The 16,150-nt window shown below is 32.6% G+C and overlaps 2 protein-coding genes across 4 annotated transcripts; both read left to right on the top strand.

The window, feature by feature from the left end:
- Positions 1-7,490: 7,490 nt before the first annotated feature.
- LOC125200852 lies at positions 7,491-10,195 on the top strand. Its single transcript, XM_048098652.1, has 2 exons — positions 7,491-8,869; positions 9,857-10,195. Exons 1-2 carry the CDS (start codon positions 7,702-7,704, stop codon positions 9,892-9,894), a joined length of 1,206 nt encoding a protein of 401 aa, XP_047954609.1. The 5' UTR covers positions 7,491-7,701; the 3' UTR covers positions 9,895-10,195.
- A 128-nt stretch (positions 10,196-10,323) lies between these two features.
- Positions 10,324-13,642, top strand: LOC125200853 (nuclear ribonuclease Z). Of its 3 annotated transcripts, XM_048098653.1 has the most exons (8): positions 10,328-10,707; positions 11,029-11,191; positions 11,271-11,341; positions 11,438-11,533; positions 11,843-11,956; positions 12,663-12,731; positions 12,828-12,902; positions 13,174-13,642. In XM_048098653.1, the coding sequence occupies exons 1-8, from the start codon at positions 10,447-10,449 to the stop codon at positions 13,246-13,248; spliced, it is 924 nt and encodes a 307-aa protein (XP_047954610.1). In that variant the 5' UTR covers positions 10,328-10,446; the 3' UTR covers positions 13,249-13,642. The 3 variants fall into 3 exon arrangements, with proteins under 3 accessions (XP_047954612.1, XP_047954613.1, XP_047954610.1); XM_048098655.1 differs by lacking the exons at positions 12,663-12,731; positions 12,828-12,902 and having other exon boundaries at positions 10,324-10,707; XM_048098656.1 differs by lacking the exons at positions 12,663-12,731; positions 12,828-12,902; positions 13,174-13,642 and adding an exon at positions 12,425-12,653 and having other exon boundaries at positions 10,324-10,707.
- Positions 13,643-16,150: the final 2,508 nt, after the last annotated feature.

Below are 16,150 nucleotides of genomic sequence, written 5' to 3' on the forward strand. Positions count from 1 at the left end.
TTGACAAAGAAGAAAAAAATTTGATTAGGGCTTATTTGTTCGTCTTGTATCAAGTCAAAGTTTGGCCAGTAGATTACCGGCTACGGGTATTTCCAGTTAGCATATCCTAACTTATACAACATCGACCGCAATTGATGTAAAATTTCAGAATAACATTAAACCTCGTAAATTTGCTAGGGCCAAAAATTTTAGATGGTTCTTAAAAAAAATTTAGTTAGTTCTAGAATCTATACATATATAAAATGCGAGTTTTGGGTTAAATATTGAATATTTAAAAGTTTTGGGTGAAATTTTAAATACTCATTGTTATTGAACGTTTCTTATGAATTTGATATCAACGTAATTGTAATCACCATAAAATAAAGTAATACTAATTTTTAGGGGTGTCAAAATGGATACCGGGTATTGGATACCCGATATCCGAACCCGAAAATGTCGGATAATTGGATACCCGAAACCCGATTTTTCGGGTATCGGATCGGGATCGGGTAGTAAGAATTTTGGATGATCGGGTATCGGGCCGATTTATTTTTTAAAATTAATAAATTATATTTTTATTATAATTAAACGTAATTTAATTTCTTAATTATCTTTTAGTTAATACTTGTTAGTATATAAGTAAGATATTAGTGATTTAGATTTATGAATTGTGATAGGTTATTGTGGATGAATGATTGAACTTTTGAATTATTGAATTGTGATGTTTATGAGGGAGGATGTTATTGTGATAGTTTTTTTTGTGAAATATGGACAAGTTTATTCAAATTAGATAAATCAAATATTACATGGGTTTTAAAAAATAGTCGAGTGCCACAATTTGGTAAGGAATGTGTTCACTCTCAACCTCTGCCATCCACATCAAAACCAGCTCTAGTCCAACCAGGTGCATGCCCCTTAGGTAATGCCCCTATTCTAACTAAATAATATGAAATAAATTCTAAAATTTTGTAGTTAATTTAAAAATTTTAAAAAAAAGTCACAATCTCAATCGGGACTGGATACCCGATTTTTCGGGACTGGATACCCGAGTCGGGTATCCGGGTATCCGAAATAAAAATCGGGTTGGGTATCGGGTATGGGATTTTGGGAATTTCGGGATCGGGTACCCGAAAATTTCGGATCGGGTATCCGCGGATACCCGATTTGACAGGCCTACTAATTTTCATTCAAATTCTCAATGATTATTGTAACGGTTTTCCACTAGTTAAAATATTAAATTACATACAAATAACTAGCGTTTAATTTTAGAAATTAACTAGCATTGAATAATGTAAATTTAGCACCGTTACATAATTAGAGAATTAACCTATCCTATTTAAATTCATGGCTATAAATATATGGCCCATAGGTGCAAATACCGTATTGTATTCAGCAAAATTCTTACCACAAGTTTAGGAAAAAGAGAATGGCCGTTGAAGTTGTCCTCATTGCAATAGTTGAGTATTATAATTGTGTGACAAGAATTTTCAAGCAACCCCTACATTTCATATTTTTTGATACGTTGGAGGGTGAATTTTGTATGTAAAATGTAAATGGAGAGCTTATTATGATGGTCTTTGGGTGTGTAGATGACCCTAATTGCTTGGCTGTAGTTCATCGTGGAGTTCAAGGAAGCTTGGGTGGAGAAGGTAATCAACAAAAAATAACATCTTGTGATTAGTTATATCTATAACGTCTTTTTTGATAATTTTTTTCATTTAAATTAAGATCCGTATTCTTTTTTTGAACTATAAAAATATGACATGTGGTATTATAAATTCACTCACTCTTTATTTTCTATTGCATGTCACTGAAATTTTTATAAACTTTATTCTTTGGATGCATCTTTCGATTGGATAGATTTGATTAATTATCATTATTTATGTAAATGCAGGGATTATACATACTACGTGGATTGTGGTCTTAGAGGTAATTGTTTAAGCATAAATTTTAAATCATTTCATGTAAGTTTGAGATTTGTAGTTTATTTCGATAATTGATATTGAGCTACCAATATTTTCTTTATTTAATTATTAATCTAAAACTTAAAGTAACACTATCTTTTGAGATAATGAATTTAATGTCAATCTCCAATTGATCGAGAATAAGAAGAAAATGGGATGGATACGTAAGCTGCGGCAGAAGTATATTGCAGAAGAAATTAACATCTGAGTGAAGAAGAAGATTTGACAATGTGTTTATGTTAGATTAATGTTTTATTTATTTATTTGTTTGTTTAATTTATAACTATTTTTATGTTTGACTTCAGAAATAATTTTCATGCATAATTATTATAAGTAACATGTCTTTTTTTTTTTTTGTGAGAGAGAGTGTGTGAATGTTTTGAAAATTTTAATTTGTATCTAGGAGATTGATGCAAATTAATTTTCCAAACCTTATGAATTTCGTATTGTAAATTTTTTTATGTCCCCCATACTTAACTACTTTATCTCTATATTTTATTGACTCATTAGTATTGATGATTATCTCTACTTTTATTGATGTGTATGGTATTGAAGCATTTATATTGTCTATTAATACAATGTAAAATTATGTTTGTTGTTTTGTGGTAGACATTAATACAATATAAAATTATGATTATTGTTTTTTGATATAGAATAAAATGGTCATTTAAATTGCTTTATACATCTATGATTTTTAAAGCACTTGGTTGATTTATAAAGTTGTTTAATTATATGTTTTAGGGTTGTTCATTTAAATTGTATTACACATCTGTGATTTTTTAACCATGAGATCATATAGTTGTATATGATTTTAAGTAATTAATTAGTTCAAAATATGAAGTTACAGTGTTGAAATTAAATCAATCCGTGCATCGCACGGGCGTGATACTAGTTTATATATAACCTACAACATTGTATTGATATCCATGGATATATATGCGTAGGGGTGACAAATTGCACGGATATATTGAATTGTTATCTTATCGGGTCAACCTGATAATAATCTATCTCAATAGCGGATAAAACCAAACTAGACTAGTTAAGGAAACTCTCAACCTAAACACAAATCTGACTTACTCCCTTCAAACTCAAATTTGACTCGTATATGACACAATGAAATATGGGTTGACAAGATATAATAACAATCTGAACCTGATTTACGTGATAAATATCTGATATTACATATAAAAATCTAAGTTAAATGATTAAAATTTGATGTTACACAAGCTGATTTACACAATAAAAATCTAATTTACATGAGCCTATAAAATAAACTATTACTATATTCTATATTTTTAAAAACAATAAAAACAAGATTTGATTCAAACCTATCAATTTTATGCATGATTGTATCGGATTTTTATTTCATTTCAAAAATTATCAACCCTAGATACGGATAGCCTTTAGTAACTGTCAGACTTTGAATTTTGAGCCTCTTCTACAACATAAATTGCTACTACTATGATTTCTTGATTTTAAATTATTAATAAATTAATAAAATAAAACAATTATATAATAGTATTTAACTATCAATTAAAATTACTATTTTATTCATATCTACTAAAATGTCTCGTGTGAGCAATCATAAATGGGTGCACAGTAATTTACTATTTAGAAAAACGGATTTCAATCTTTCATCATAAAAGAAGTGCATTAAATAAAAATATTCTAAATTTCAAACCTTACTCTAATAGCATTTGACATGATCACCAATCATTGACTTTTATAAACCAAATTAACTTCGATTGGTGCTTTTACTTTTTATATTTTTGAAAATATCATTACTATTGGAATTGGATAAATATGTTGATTGATATGTGCAAGAACTATAGTCTATATAGCATATAATACATTTATAATCGTTGTAGTGTACGTTAGACTCGTAAAAGTCGATAGAAATTATCATAACTGAACAATTATGTGATGCATAATAAATTGATGCATTTCTTATTATCTCAATAATTTATTTGTAATTTCTTATTTTCAGTCTTGATCATGAAGATTTGCGGTGGATTTATCATTCTATTAATTTGATGAATTTGTGGTTATAGGTGCGAATTTTTTATAGAACGAAAATTTCAGTTTTCAAATTAATTCATTTTCATGACGAATTTATATATATTTCAAATAAAAATTCATATTCGTAATGTTTAGTTTTTTTAAAAAAGAAATTTTAGCATAACCCTTCTCATTGCTATATGTCACTATTTAATTAGTTCATTTTAGTTTGATGATTATTTAGCAATTACGAAAATTATAATTTTTGCGCGGAGTATTATTTGTTGAATTACTAATTAGTAGTTTGTATTGATTGTCTTTGTGCGGGCTTGCGTGTATACTTATGAAAACATCCATTTTAATTTAATTTAATTTTTCTTGAATTAGTAAAATTAGTTTATCCATTTATAATTAAGGAAAACTATTGAATTGACTTTTTGATTGATGATTAAATTCATATGAACAACATGTGCAAATGAACCTCACCACAGTCAACAATAAAAGCTTGGATTTGAAAAATATTAATTAAATAGCTCTGTATATATATTGACATTGTACAGTATTTCTCATTCTTCAATCGTCCTTTTTTCCTTCCCTTTATATTGAACGCATTTTCAAGAGTATTATGAGAATAAATTGAATTATTATCAATGATCGCACAATAGTATTGAATATTCGTGGTCCAATTTAACAAAGATAGTAGTCTTTTTTTATCATTAACGAGTACATGAATGGTGTGAAAATTAATATTTTCCTTCCTATTTTCAAATCCATACACATAGACAACTAAAAAAACACATGCATAATATATCGTCTCAAAAAAAATTACTCCTAACATTTACTTATATTCCACGAACCAATTAATTCTAGCTCTAACAAATTTTAATATCATGTTTGAATTTATATAATATCTTAATTAACTGCAAAGTACTCTCTAGCTCATAGAAACCAATCGAAAATTAAACCAAATACTCCATATGTCAAAAAAAAATAATGGAATATTCCGTGGCCAGATGCATGAACAAGAGTTATTTTGTTAATTTCAAAGTCCATTTCATGATCTAATTTTATTGGGATAAAGTTGCATTATTTTTTTCTTCTTCTTCTAAAATTTAGAGAGTAGCTAGAATAACAATTTGCAGCATCACGTCGGCGGCGAATGGAGAAGATGAAGAGTTGAAAAAGAAAATGAAAACGAAGGTAATTAAGATTGAGCAGGTCTTCATGCTAAAATAAAATTGGGCAACATGTTAGTATTAATTAATTGTACCATGTGAATGATAGATTGAGCTACGAATTTCAACTTTCTTGTCAATTTATTATAATACAAGTTGAAGATGAGGGTTGCAGGTGCATCATCCATTGACACTCCATTTTTTTATATGTATGTATGCATACATAAATAAATTTTATTGGCCTCCCACTTGATAGAAGACTTTTTGGTATGAAATCTATAACCAATCCGTACAAAGTTTCTGTAGTGCGATTTGTCTTTCTTGGCATTTAAGTAGCAATTTCAACCTTGTATTCATTTAATTAAGGCCATTATAAATTTATAAAAAATGTAAACTAATTCGCATCCTTTACTTTATCAACGGCAAATTATATCATCAGCAACATTTATGTACCCAACATGGAAGCACATTTATATACCTCAATCTAGTATAATGGCTTTTTTTAGTTATCTATGTCAACAACACCCCAGATATTTTGACTAAGTTTGTAAAATAATATCACTTGAAAATATTTAGGATATGAGGACTTGTGGATGTCCACTTCATCTATTTAATTTATCCTATAGTGAATGACTTGCTCTCCAATTACTTAGCTTGTAGTTATTTACTTGATATAATATGCGAGCACCTAACCATTTTAATAATTTATACTACGTATATATTATTAAGCCCTTAAAATATATGGAGAGTCGTGAACATAAGACTCAAGCTAGATTCTTGGCAATTTAATCCCACTAGTGCAATTATATTATATTCAACAAGGTCAACGGCTTTCATGGGCTTAGATGGCAGATTTATGTATAATTTGATTTTTATAATGTTTAAATTCGATTATCCTGATAATCATTTAATATGAACTATCTAGATGACTAGATTAGTTCATTGCCATGTTTATTGTGATTAAAAGTTATGTTTAATCTTAGATATTTTATTAAGATTTTTTTTTCAAAAGTTCAATAAGTAAAAATGTACCCCGGGTTATTTTCATGCCAAAATTATATTGACGGATTTATTATGCCAAAAACATTATAATGCTAAATAAATAGTATATTGAGACACAGTGTTCTTGGTCCATGACAATGTTTACATCTTTTTGAAAACATGATAATAATAGCATGAAGTTTTGAAAGCTAGGGATTGAGATATGCTTCGTGTGGGAAATGTAGCCAGAGTTGCAGCTCCGCCTTGTGAAATCGGATTATAAAAATTATATTACGATTTGCTTAATAGTGATAAAACTCAACTGTTCCATTTAAAAGAATACTCCTATAAAGGAGACAAAAATAGTAATAAAACTCATTTTTTCCATTTAATGAAATAAGTATGTTTTTCTTTTTTTTATATCTCATCCAAGGTGAACTTTTTCTGAAAATAAAAGTATAATTCTCTATTTTATTTTCTCTTACTTTATTTGCTCTCTTGCTTTATTTTCTTCCTTAACATACTCCATCTTTGAAAATTAGAAACTTTTGATACGACATGAGTTTTAATGCACAATTAATAAAATAAGATAGAAGAATTGGTAAGTAATAGAGAGAACGAGAAAAATGAGTAAAATAAGAGAGAAGATAAAAAGTAGTTGAAACAAAGTTAATGGATTGTATGTAGGGTCCATTTCCTAAAATAGAAAGTGTAGAAAGTTTCTATTTTTAGGAGATGGTCCAAAATGAAAATAGTTTCTATTTTTAAGAGACAGGGGTAGTACTATTATATACTCTCTCCGTCCCATGTTACTTGAGTCACTTCTTTTTCGCACTCGTTTTAAAAAAATAATACTCCCTCCGTTTCGCTATAGTTGAGGCGGAACTTTTGAACACAGAGTTTTAGAAATGAATGTTGAGTGTGTTAGATAAATAGATTAAAAAGTAACAGAGAGGAAAATATAGAGAGAATAAAGTATAAAGTGAATAAAGTAGAGAGAATAAAGTAAGAGAGAGTAAAGTAAGAAAGAGAAAAAGGTTACCAAATATGGAAATGACTCAACTATGAAGAAACTTCCTGAAATGGTGAAATGACTCAACTATGGCGAAACGGAGGGAGTAATAAATAGTTAAAGTGGAGATAAAGTAAAGTAAGAAAGAGAATAATATAATTAAGAGTAATAAAAGGTAATGCTCCACTTTAAATGCAACGTAAAGAGTAATTATTTTTATTTGTATTTAAATATTATAATAAAAAGAAATGTTAGAACGCTCAAATTAGGAAACATAATAAGTAAAAGAGTGAACTAGATTTTGTGCATTAGATAAATATTTTGCATCATCTAATTTAATTTATCTGCGTTTATTTCATACTGAAATTTAATAATTAGGAAAGCCCAACAACAGCTGCCCACGGCCCAAGACGATAAACCTTACAGTCCCTCTCAAAGCTAAAACCACCACCACCGCCGCCGCCTCCTTGCCGTCGCCGCTGCTGCCTCTTTCGCCTCAACCACAGACAATCTTCCACAATGAACAATAAGCTATAACTCTAACGAACTTTATATTTCTCACTTCACTGAAGTTCCTATTTCTTTCCCTAAAATGTCTTTGCTGGAAGTGATAACAAAAGCTTCGTCTTTAATCGCAACTCGACCCGATGAAGAAACCGATTACCCGATTGTTCTCAACCCGGAGCCTATTCTCCTCAATCTGAAGCCCGAGTACGATGTCCCGCAAGCTCTGAACTCTGTGAAAAAGGTTACTGGTTGGGAAATATCGCAAACAGATAATGGGCTTATTGAATTAGGGCACAAATTTTTTGAAGAGCTGAGGAGGAAACTGAAAAACACGAATTCCTTCGGTAAAGCCAAGTTCGTGGAAACGGTAACTTCGCATTTGGAGAGTATCGCAAATAAAATTGGGGTTTCAACTGCTGCTGAAAAAACAGAAGGTGCGTATGTCTGTAAATTAGTAGAGAAATTGGGGGTTTTGATGTGTAGGGGTGTTAAGGGCTTGATTTTGGAGGGCTGCATTAGTTTGGAGGGTTGGGATGTGCTGGAGAGTTTAATAGTTAATGGGGTTGTTGAACATGCTTCTACGTCGAGCTTGGTTCAAAAGTTGATCGAGAAAAGGAGATCGGATTTGGTTGTTTTGTGCTTGAAACACTTGTTTGACCTGCAGGCTTATGAATTGATGTGCATTTTGAAGTATTTCTTGATGCTTCCAAGTGATGGGTATAGAAGCTTGTCAAGTGTGAGAGAGGTTTGGGAGAGGCAAGCATCGTTGGCGATTGAGAAAGTTAGCGCTAAGGGTGTTGGCGGGAAAGAGAAGAGCTTGGCGGTCTTGATCATGTTGGGGCATGATGGATTCTCGGTGTCTGAGCTGTGCTTGCATTATTTTATCGCATCTGCAAATCTTGATGAGGTTATATTCGCCGCTTGTGTGAGTAAGTTGAATGGTGAGGAGTTGAAGGTTTTGATACAGTACTTTGGGAAGTGGCTGAGGAAGTATGAGAGGTTTCCTCAAGCTGGTCCTTGTCCTAAGGGATCATCTGCATTGGGTTTGGAGATTTGTAGCTGGATTCCAAGTCTTGAAAACGTTGTCAAATATTTTGGTGTTGTTGTGGACCAGCATTTTTCGTCTTTGGTTTTGCATTCTGAATTCCATGAGCTGAGATCCTTAGAAGAAGTTGTTAATTCCTTAGCTGTTGAGGCGAGGCTCAGTGGTGGTTTGGCAAATTTGAGTGAGAGGTTGAGAATCGAGCGCCAAGGTAAGAGTTCGAGTCTGTCTTGCATTTTTGAGCTTTGATTTCTGCTTATGTTTGAACCTTGCTAATATAGTTCGCCATTTATATCATCCTGAAAATGTTACCACAACCTTATTAGTAGTCTAGAGGTTGTAGTTATAGTTGCTGTCAATTGATATTCCCATTTCGATTAAAATTGTTGCATCTTCATGTTGTACAAGGATTCACGCATTATACAACCTTTTTGGTATGATCACTATATAAACTAAGTGAGAGTCCACATGTGCACATTAGTAAGGGAAGAGGTGACAGGGAAATACTTGGATGCGTTGTTGGACTTAAGTAAAAAGGCCTTGGTAAACCATTGGATCATGGATGTCTTTGTCTTGTGTATGTTATCAATGTTGATGAGGTAGAATAATTGTTATGTTGCAAGATGAGTTGTGGATAGATTGGTTAATGCTATTGAACATAAATTAGTCAGTTTGAGATTTCATTGCTGAGTATGATATGTGGATATTCTCTGCTTAAGGTCCTTTTAATTATGGAGAAAATCAGGATCTTGACTATTGAGAATATTGTTTTATGTCCCATGCTTCGTTCTTTTTACTGCAAGGATAAGCAAGTGTTTAGTGTAGGGAATCACCCCTTACAGTCAATTTTATTCTCCAATTCGCTTTCTTCCATTTCCACTACTATTGCTTTAATTCCCATTCTAGTGTAACTGATTATGTCTAACCTTACAGTATCTCCACTGATTTTACACTTTCTGGGTGACATCTCAGACGTGTATTCATTCGTCTATTGGTGGCATTGCAAGATTTGGAATGGTGATCATCATAGGGTAGTTTGGTCTTGATCTTAGTCGTGTGCGCCAGTGTTTCTTGATCCTTTTTAGTGGGTAGCTTTTATGTCGACAGTTTCCATGTTTATTTTGTGTCTGGTTATATGCAGCAATACCATACTTTCATATCAAAGCAACTTGCTTACGAAAAGACATATCTTTTGCAGCATACCACAAGGATTCTTTGGGGAAATTTGCATTTTGAAGACATTTCAGACATTGATTATTTGGAGAATTTTGCATTTGGAAGGCATTGCAGGCAATGATTCATGGGGAATACGCATTTTGAAGACATTTGAGAGAGATTTTGATTTTCCATTGCATGGAGTTGGAGCAATCCTTTGCCTCACCCTCTTGGAAGAAGATTTTAATTCCTCGAATCATAAGGATCTCCCCTTATTTTTTTATTTTATTTTTTTATAGTATTAATCAAATTAGTTAGAAAAAGCTTATAGCAATTGATACTATTATACTGAGAAATCATAATCCCCAATCACATTATCTTCCTTGACTGACCCTTAAATTTTTTTGTTATTTCTTGAAAATTTAATTAAGTTGATACACGTTATTTTCATGACATGTAAACTTAATTCGACACTATTTCTCCCATAATTTTTTTACAGGAATAAAATAACACTAAAATTCGTGGATTTTGAACAAAAAAAGTTAAAAAAATAAAATAAAACCAAAATAAAATAACCCTTAAACCCCAAATGGAAACACAGTAGATTGATTCTGTTTGCAAATTTCGATTTCAATGGCTTCCAGCGGCGAAACTGCGCGGGAGTCAATCGACGCGAGATCGGATAATCAGAAACAGCAGAAGAAGAAAAAGAAGAAAGCTGGCGCGGAAGACCTCCAAATCGAGGGCTATCCAATCGGGGGATTGTCGATCGCGGGGCACGAGACTTGCGTGATTATGCCGTCTCTCAACTTGGCGTTTGATATTGGCAAGTGCCCCCAGCGCGCCATTTCGCAGCAGTTCCTCTTCATCTCCCACGGCCATATGGACCACATTGTAACTTCTTCTCTCACCTCTTACTGCTCTTGAGCAAGTGTAGTCGTCAATTTGATGAATTAGTACTCGATAATCGATCCTTTTTTCATTTTTATGTTTGATAATTTGTACTGCTGTTGTGCTTACTGACTCAGTTTTCAGTCTAATTTTGACTAGTTAGGAAATTGTATAAGCAGCTCTTACACTAAATTGAAACTAGGTTTGTTTTGGTTTAGTTTTGGATGCTTATTTATGAAGAGTGCTTTTTTGTTTATTGTTTGTTATTGTGTTTCACTGGTGCTTGCAACTATGCTTATTAAACACCAAAACATATTGTTCTAGGGAGGACTACCAATGTACGTTGCTACACGTGGCTTATACCGAATGGCGCCACCAACGATCATTGTGCCAAAAGTTATCAAGGAAAGTGTGGAAAAGCTTTTTGAAGCGCACATGGCCATGGATCATTCTGAACTTGAGCATACGCTGGTTGGTCTAGATGTGGGTAGGAAGGAATGGTAACCGTGTCATCTTCGTATATACTATACTTATCCACATGCCACTAACTCGACAGACATTTGTAGGCGAAGAGTTTTGTGTAAGAAAGGACTTGAAAGTGAGAGCTTTTAAAACTTATCATGTTATTCCTAGCCAGGTTCTCATCAAGATTCTCTGGTTACTCTTAATTTTGGTTGACAATCTTGATTAAATTGGTAATCAGAGGATTTTTTTCGATTATCTTTTTTTATAGGGATACATAGTTTATTCTGTGAAACAAAAACTCAAGCAGGAATATTCTGGGAGACCTGGAGCTGAGTTAAAAAGTCTGAGGCTGTCAGGTGTCGAGGTGCATTACATAATCCTTGCAGTTTAATTAAAACAATTCGTATAAAACTGTTGTTTTATGCTGTAAATATGTGCATGTAAATTTATACTCTGTTTCATGAGTACTATTATTTATCCTACCATATCAAATTTTTTATATATGTGAATTTAAGATTATTTAATTTAATTTACATCTCATTTACTTTATTGGTGATTGGTTTGGTTGCGTTCTGTTTATGAAAGACGAGTAAATGCACTTACTCTACTCATTGAGCTGTCAGTTTCTTTTGATGAAACGTATTCATATTTCTGCTGTGGGCTATATTGGCAGATTACAAACACATACACAACACCTGAAATTGCATTTACGGGGGACACTATGTCAGACTTCATTACTGATGTAGACAATGCTGATGCTTTGAGGGCAAAGATTCTCATTATGGAGGTATAGTGTTTTCCACAATACTGCAACCTTTGATTTTCAACTTGTACACGCAAGTCTTAGAGCCAGAAAAATAATTGTATATACAGTCCCACTCCAATGCTCATGAAGTCATGATGATACCTTGTTTTGTCAAACTGCCTATGTGAAGACAGACTTTGGTGTTTAATACCAGGAAACAGCATAGAAATTAACTGAGGACAGTACGGATAAAGAAATGTTTTGTTAGACATATCTAGCGATAGCAACAGTGACTAGTAAACTTTTAGGCATCTTTTTTATAGAAAACATGTTGATGCATGGATGATTATATTATGGCAATTGGATATTAGTTTTACTAGTTACTGGAGAGGTTTCTGTTTCCTTGGAATATATAGCAAGAGCAGAGACATTCATAGTTGAATTCTCATTCCTTCAGCATATTCAAGTTCATTTTTTGAAAGTTTATATTTAGCAAAAATTCTGCAACAGGTTACTGATGGCGGCTGGTCTGGCATTACTTTGAATTTAGATTTTGGATGTCAGAAGCAGGGTTGGTGATAATCACCATAATTAGAACATTTAGAAGGGGTTATGTTATGTAGAGTTATCTAATTACAGGATTGGCATATAGACCTTCATATTTAAGTTGAATTGTTCACAGTTTAAAACTGTAAATTATGAATAAGACTCTGATTCTCTTTCTCCTTGTTTCTGATCCTCTCATTAGAGCACGTACGTGGATAATTTATGCACGGTGGAGAATGCAAAAGATTATGGACATACTCATTTGTCCGAGGTTGATGCACTAATGCTCATTTATTTTCTTTTTTTTTTTCCTATTCGACTATTTCTTTCTGATACTTAGCTGATACTTTAAATATTACACCACCAGATAATTAGTCATGCAGATAGGTTTGAGAACAAAGCAATTCTTCTTATTCACTTTTCTGCTCGGTATCAATTGGATGTAAGTCACATTTGCTTTTTTCACTGTATCATCATATCTCCTTTTCTTTTTTCCGTTATTCTGCGAAGTCATCTTCATATTCTGTCTGCTTACGACAGTCTTACAGTTACAGCGTGAGCTTTGTTTAAGGTTCTTTTAATTACTTCTTTTAAGAAGATGGAAAGGGATAAGATAGCAGCATTAGATTGTGAAGATAAGATGTATGCGATCATGCCTGTTCATTCTTAAGGCAGTTGATCCTGGTCTCTAACTATAGCTTGTAAATTATCAGGTCATTGAAAACGCCCTTTCTGCACTCCCACCTCCTTTGGCTGGGCGAGTTTTCGCCCTCACAAATGGTTTTTGATGAAGGTCACGAGCTATAAACTCATGTGTGCATGAATCATATCTGAGATCTTACATTATAGTTTTGGATTACAAGCACCTCAGCTTCAGAGAACACACAGGTTCCACTTCGTCATTTTTTAAAGATCCCAGTTAAGATGATGAAAATCTGTGACCAAAGTTGTTCCAGCCATGTATGAGTAGTTTCTCTGTGGGTCACTGTGAATCAAGTTTGTTGGAAAAATGTTGTTTTATACGTCAAATGTTTATTGTATTGAGTCTTCAGAGGCCTAGTTGCAATGTTCTGATAAATTTTGTAGGATATTTTATTTGAGATTTTATCAAATATATAGCCTGTAATATTTACCGATGGATTCTTCCTTCTCTGGCAATATTGGTGGCAATATTATCATTTACTGTCTTTCAGAACAAAGCATTACCAACGACCGCCTCTGCGGTATTCCACCCGAAAATTCAATAAGCAAGAAAAATCTGCCGCTAAATTTGAATTTTTTTTACCGACGCTGCTGCTTATTCATATTTCTACATGATTTTGGATGTTTACCAACATACATAACTACACAGAAGATGAGAAACTCAACCAAAGATACACTGCAGAACCAAGCAGGCGGAATGCCTTCCAGGATCAGTTGTGCACTGAAAGCGAGTCGTTTTGACAAGAGGAAACATCGAATTGGCGGGCTTGCTGCAGAATAATAGCATCTGATTTTGTTTTATATACTTAAGTAGCTCACCTTATTTTAGCATTGTAGTAACAAAGAGATTTGAGCTCTTCATTTCCTCATTTGTAGCATCTGAGCGACTCAAAATGAGCGACCTGTGAGCTCTTCATTTCCTCCATCACAACATCGATCCTCTCTACCACAACACCGAACACCAATTCTCTCTATCTCAACATCGACTGACAGTTTCCCAATTCAATTTCCTATGATTGAATATTTCCAATTCTGATTTTCTACACAATCGCCAAACTTAAATTATTTCTCCGTCGTCGTTTTCCGTCCTTTCACATATCCCTCAGTTGTCTCCATTGTCACAGTCTCCCCACTTCAACATATCTCTCTTTCATGTCTCTCCTTCCGTCATGACCGCCTCTCTTTGTTTTAATTGAGATTATTGAGAATTCATTGGAGTGACTGAATTTGAATTCAATATTTTCACAAATTTCTCTCAAATTAGAAATTGTGAGGATGAGGAGCGATAATTTGTTGTATACAAAGAATACAAGTGTTGTCGAAATTACAGAGACGGCAATAAACAATGATATGATGTAGATTTTCAATTCGGAGAAAAAGCGACGGAGAATTGTGAGTATTAGATTTTGAGTGCGATACGAATTCATAGAAAATTAGAATTGTGCAGTGCCGAAGAGATCGATGTTGGAGGAAGAATTTCAGATTGGAAAAAGAGAAAAAAAAAATTATGTGAGGCACTCATGAGTTGCTCATTTTGAGCGCTAAGCATATCAATTCTCTGTAGTAACATATTGTTGAGAGATCTTATTGTTGTTCGTGATTAACTAGTACTTTAAAGTTGCGGTTGTACAAAATTTACTTTGGTCGTTAAAATATGGCTGATCTTCACGATCATTATTAATTCCAACTTAGCATTATAGAATATATTTCTCATAGTTATTTAATCCAATAGAATTCAACTTTTCTATAGATAATTATTTGTTGTGTGCATGAATCATTCTTTGTGGTGGTTGACGGTTGTAAAAAAATATTCGTCATGGAATCTGTTGTTTTTGAGTAATCCAAAATCAAATAAAGATTCAGTGAAGTTTCGGCTCTAACACTGAGGCATGATCTTGTAGTATTCATGCTAGTATTTATGTAGTAAGTAAAATTTATTAAGCTTACTATGGTCTAGATTTTTTCGCGTGTTAATGGTAAGATGTAATCATAATTCCGTTTAATACTGTAAAACGAGGAATAAGTATGCATATTGTTACATTAGCAAACATATAGCTGAACTTTAAATTACAAATGGTTATATATGGAGTACTATATACACCAACTTGAACACAGATTAAGATTTATATGATTTGAATTTTTTTTTATTTTGATGATGTAGATTTTTTTTAATAGTACCAATTATTTCACTTACCTTTTTATTTTAAATATCTATTTTCTGATATTTTAATTATTTATTTTAATTTTAAAATATCATAATTTAAATAAGTGTGATTTGTGTTTGTACTGTGGTCTGTGGAGTAGGTGTTTATGCCAAGGTTTGACAAAAAAAACAGCGACATCGTGACACGCGAATATTACAAGTCATGTATTTGTGATATATGATTTGGGTAACCTCAGAACTTAATTTCATTCTAGTTATATATATTTCAGAGGAATCTAGTTTTAAACATTTAATTATTGAGCGCCAATTGTATATAACAATCATATCATATTTGACTTTATAAAAAAGGTGAATTTGAACTTGTATTTCTATTATCTCAGGCGGCATGCTGCATTTCCCATATGAATCAAATTCTAATATTCGAAATATACGCCACACAAGGAGAAACGACCAATAGATTTTACTCTTTTTGCATTAAATTAACCGGTTTTAATTTCTGTACATTTTAAAGGCGAAACCACCAATAGATTTTACTCTACTTATCTAATATTTAAGTGAGAACGTAATTGAGATTATTAATGTTTTAAAAGTCTTCCATCTATTCCGGTAAAGTTATTAATGCGTTCTACTATGGGAAATAATTAACGCGTGCTGCTATGGGATAGGGGTGGCAACGAGCACGTTGGGTTGTTAACAGATCAACCGGTTACTCAATCCAATAAGGATAAACACCAACACAGCCTGTTAAGAAAAACCCCAACATCGAACATGAACTCGACATGCTATTCTCAAATCCGAACACGACACGATACGTAGTTTAAGTA

This window comes from Salvia hispanica, chromosome 1 (genome assembly GCF_023119035.1).
Source record: "Salvia hispanica cultivar TCC Black 2014 chromosome 1, UniMelb_Shisp_WGS_1.0, whole genome shotgun sequence".
In the NCBI taxonomy this organism is placed as follows: domain Eukaryota; kingdom Viridiplantae; phylum Streptophyta; class Magnoliopsida; order Lamiales; family Lamiaceae; genus Salvia; species Salvia hispanica.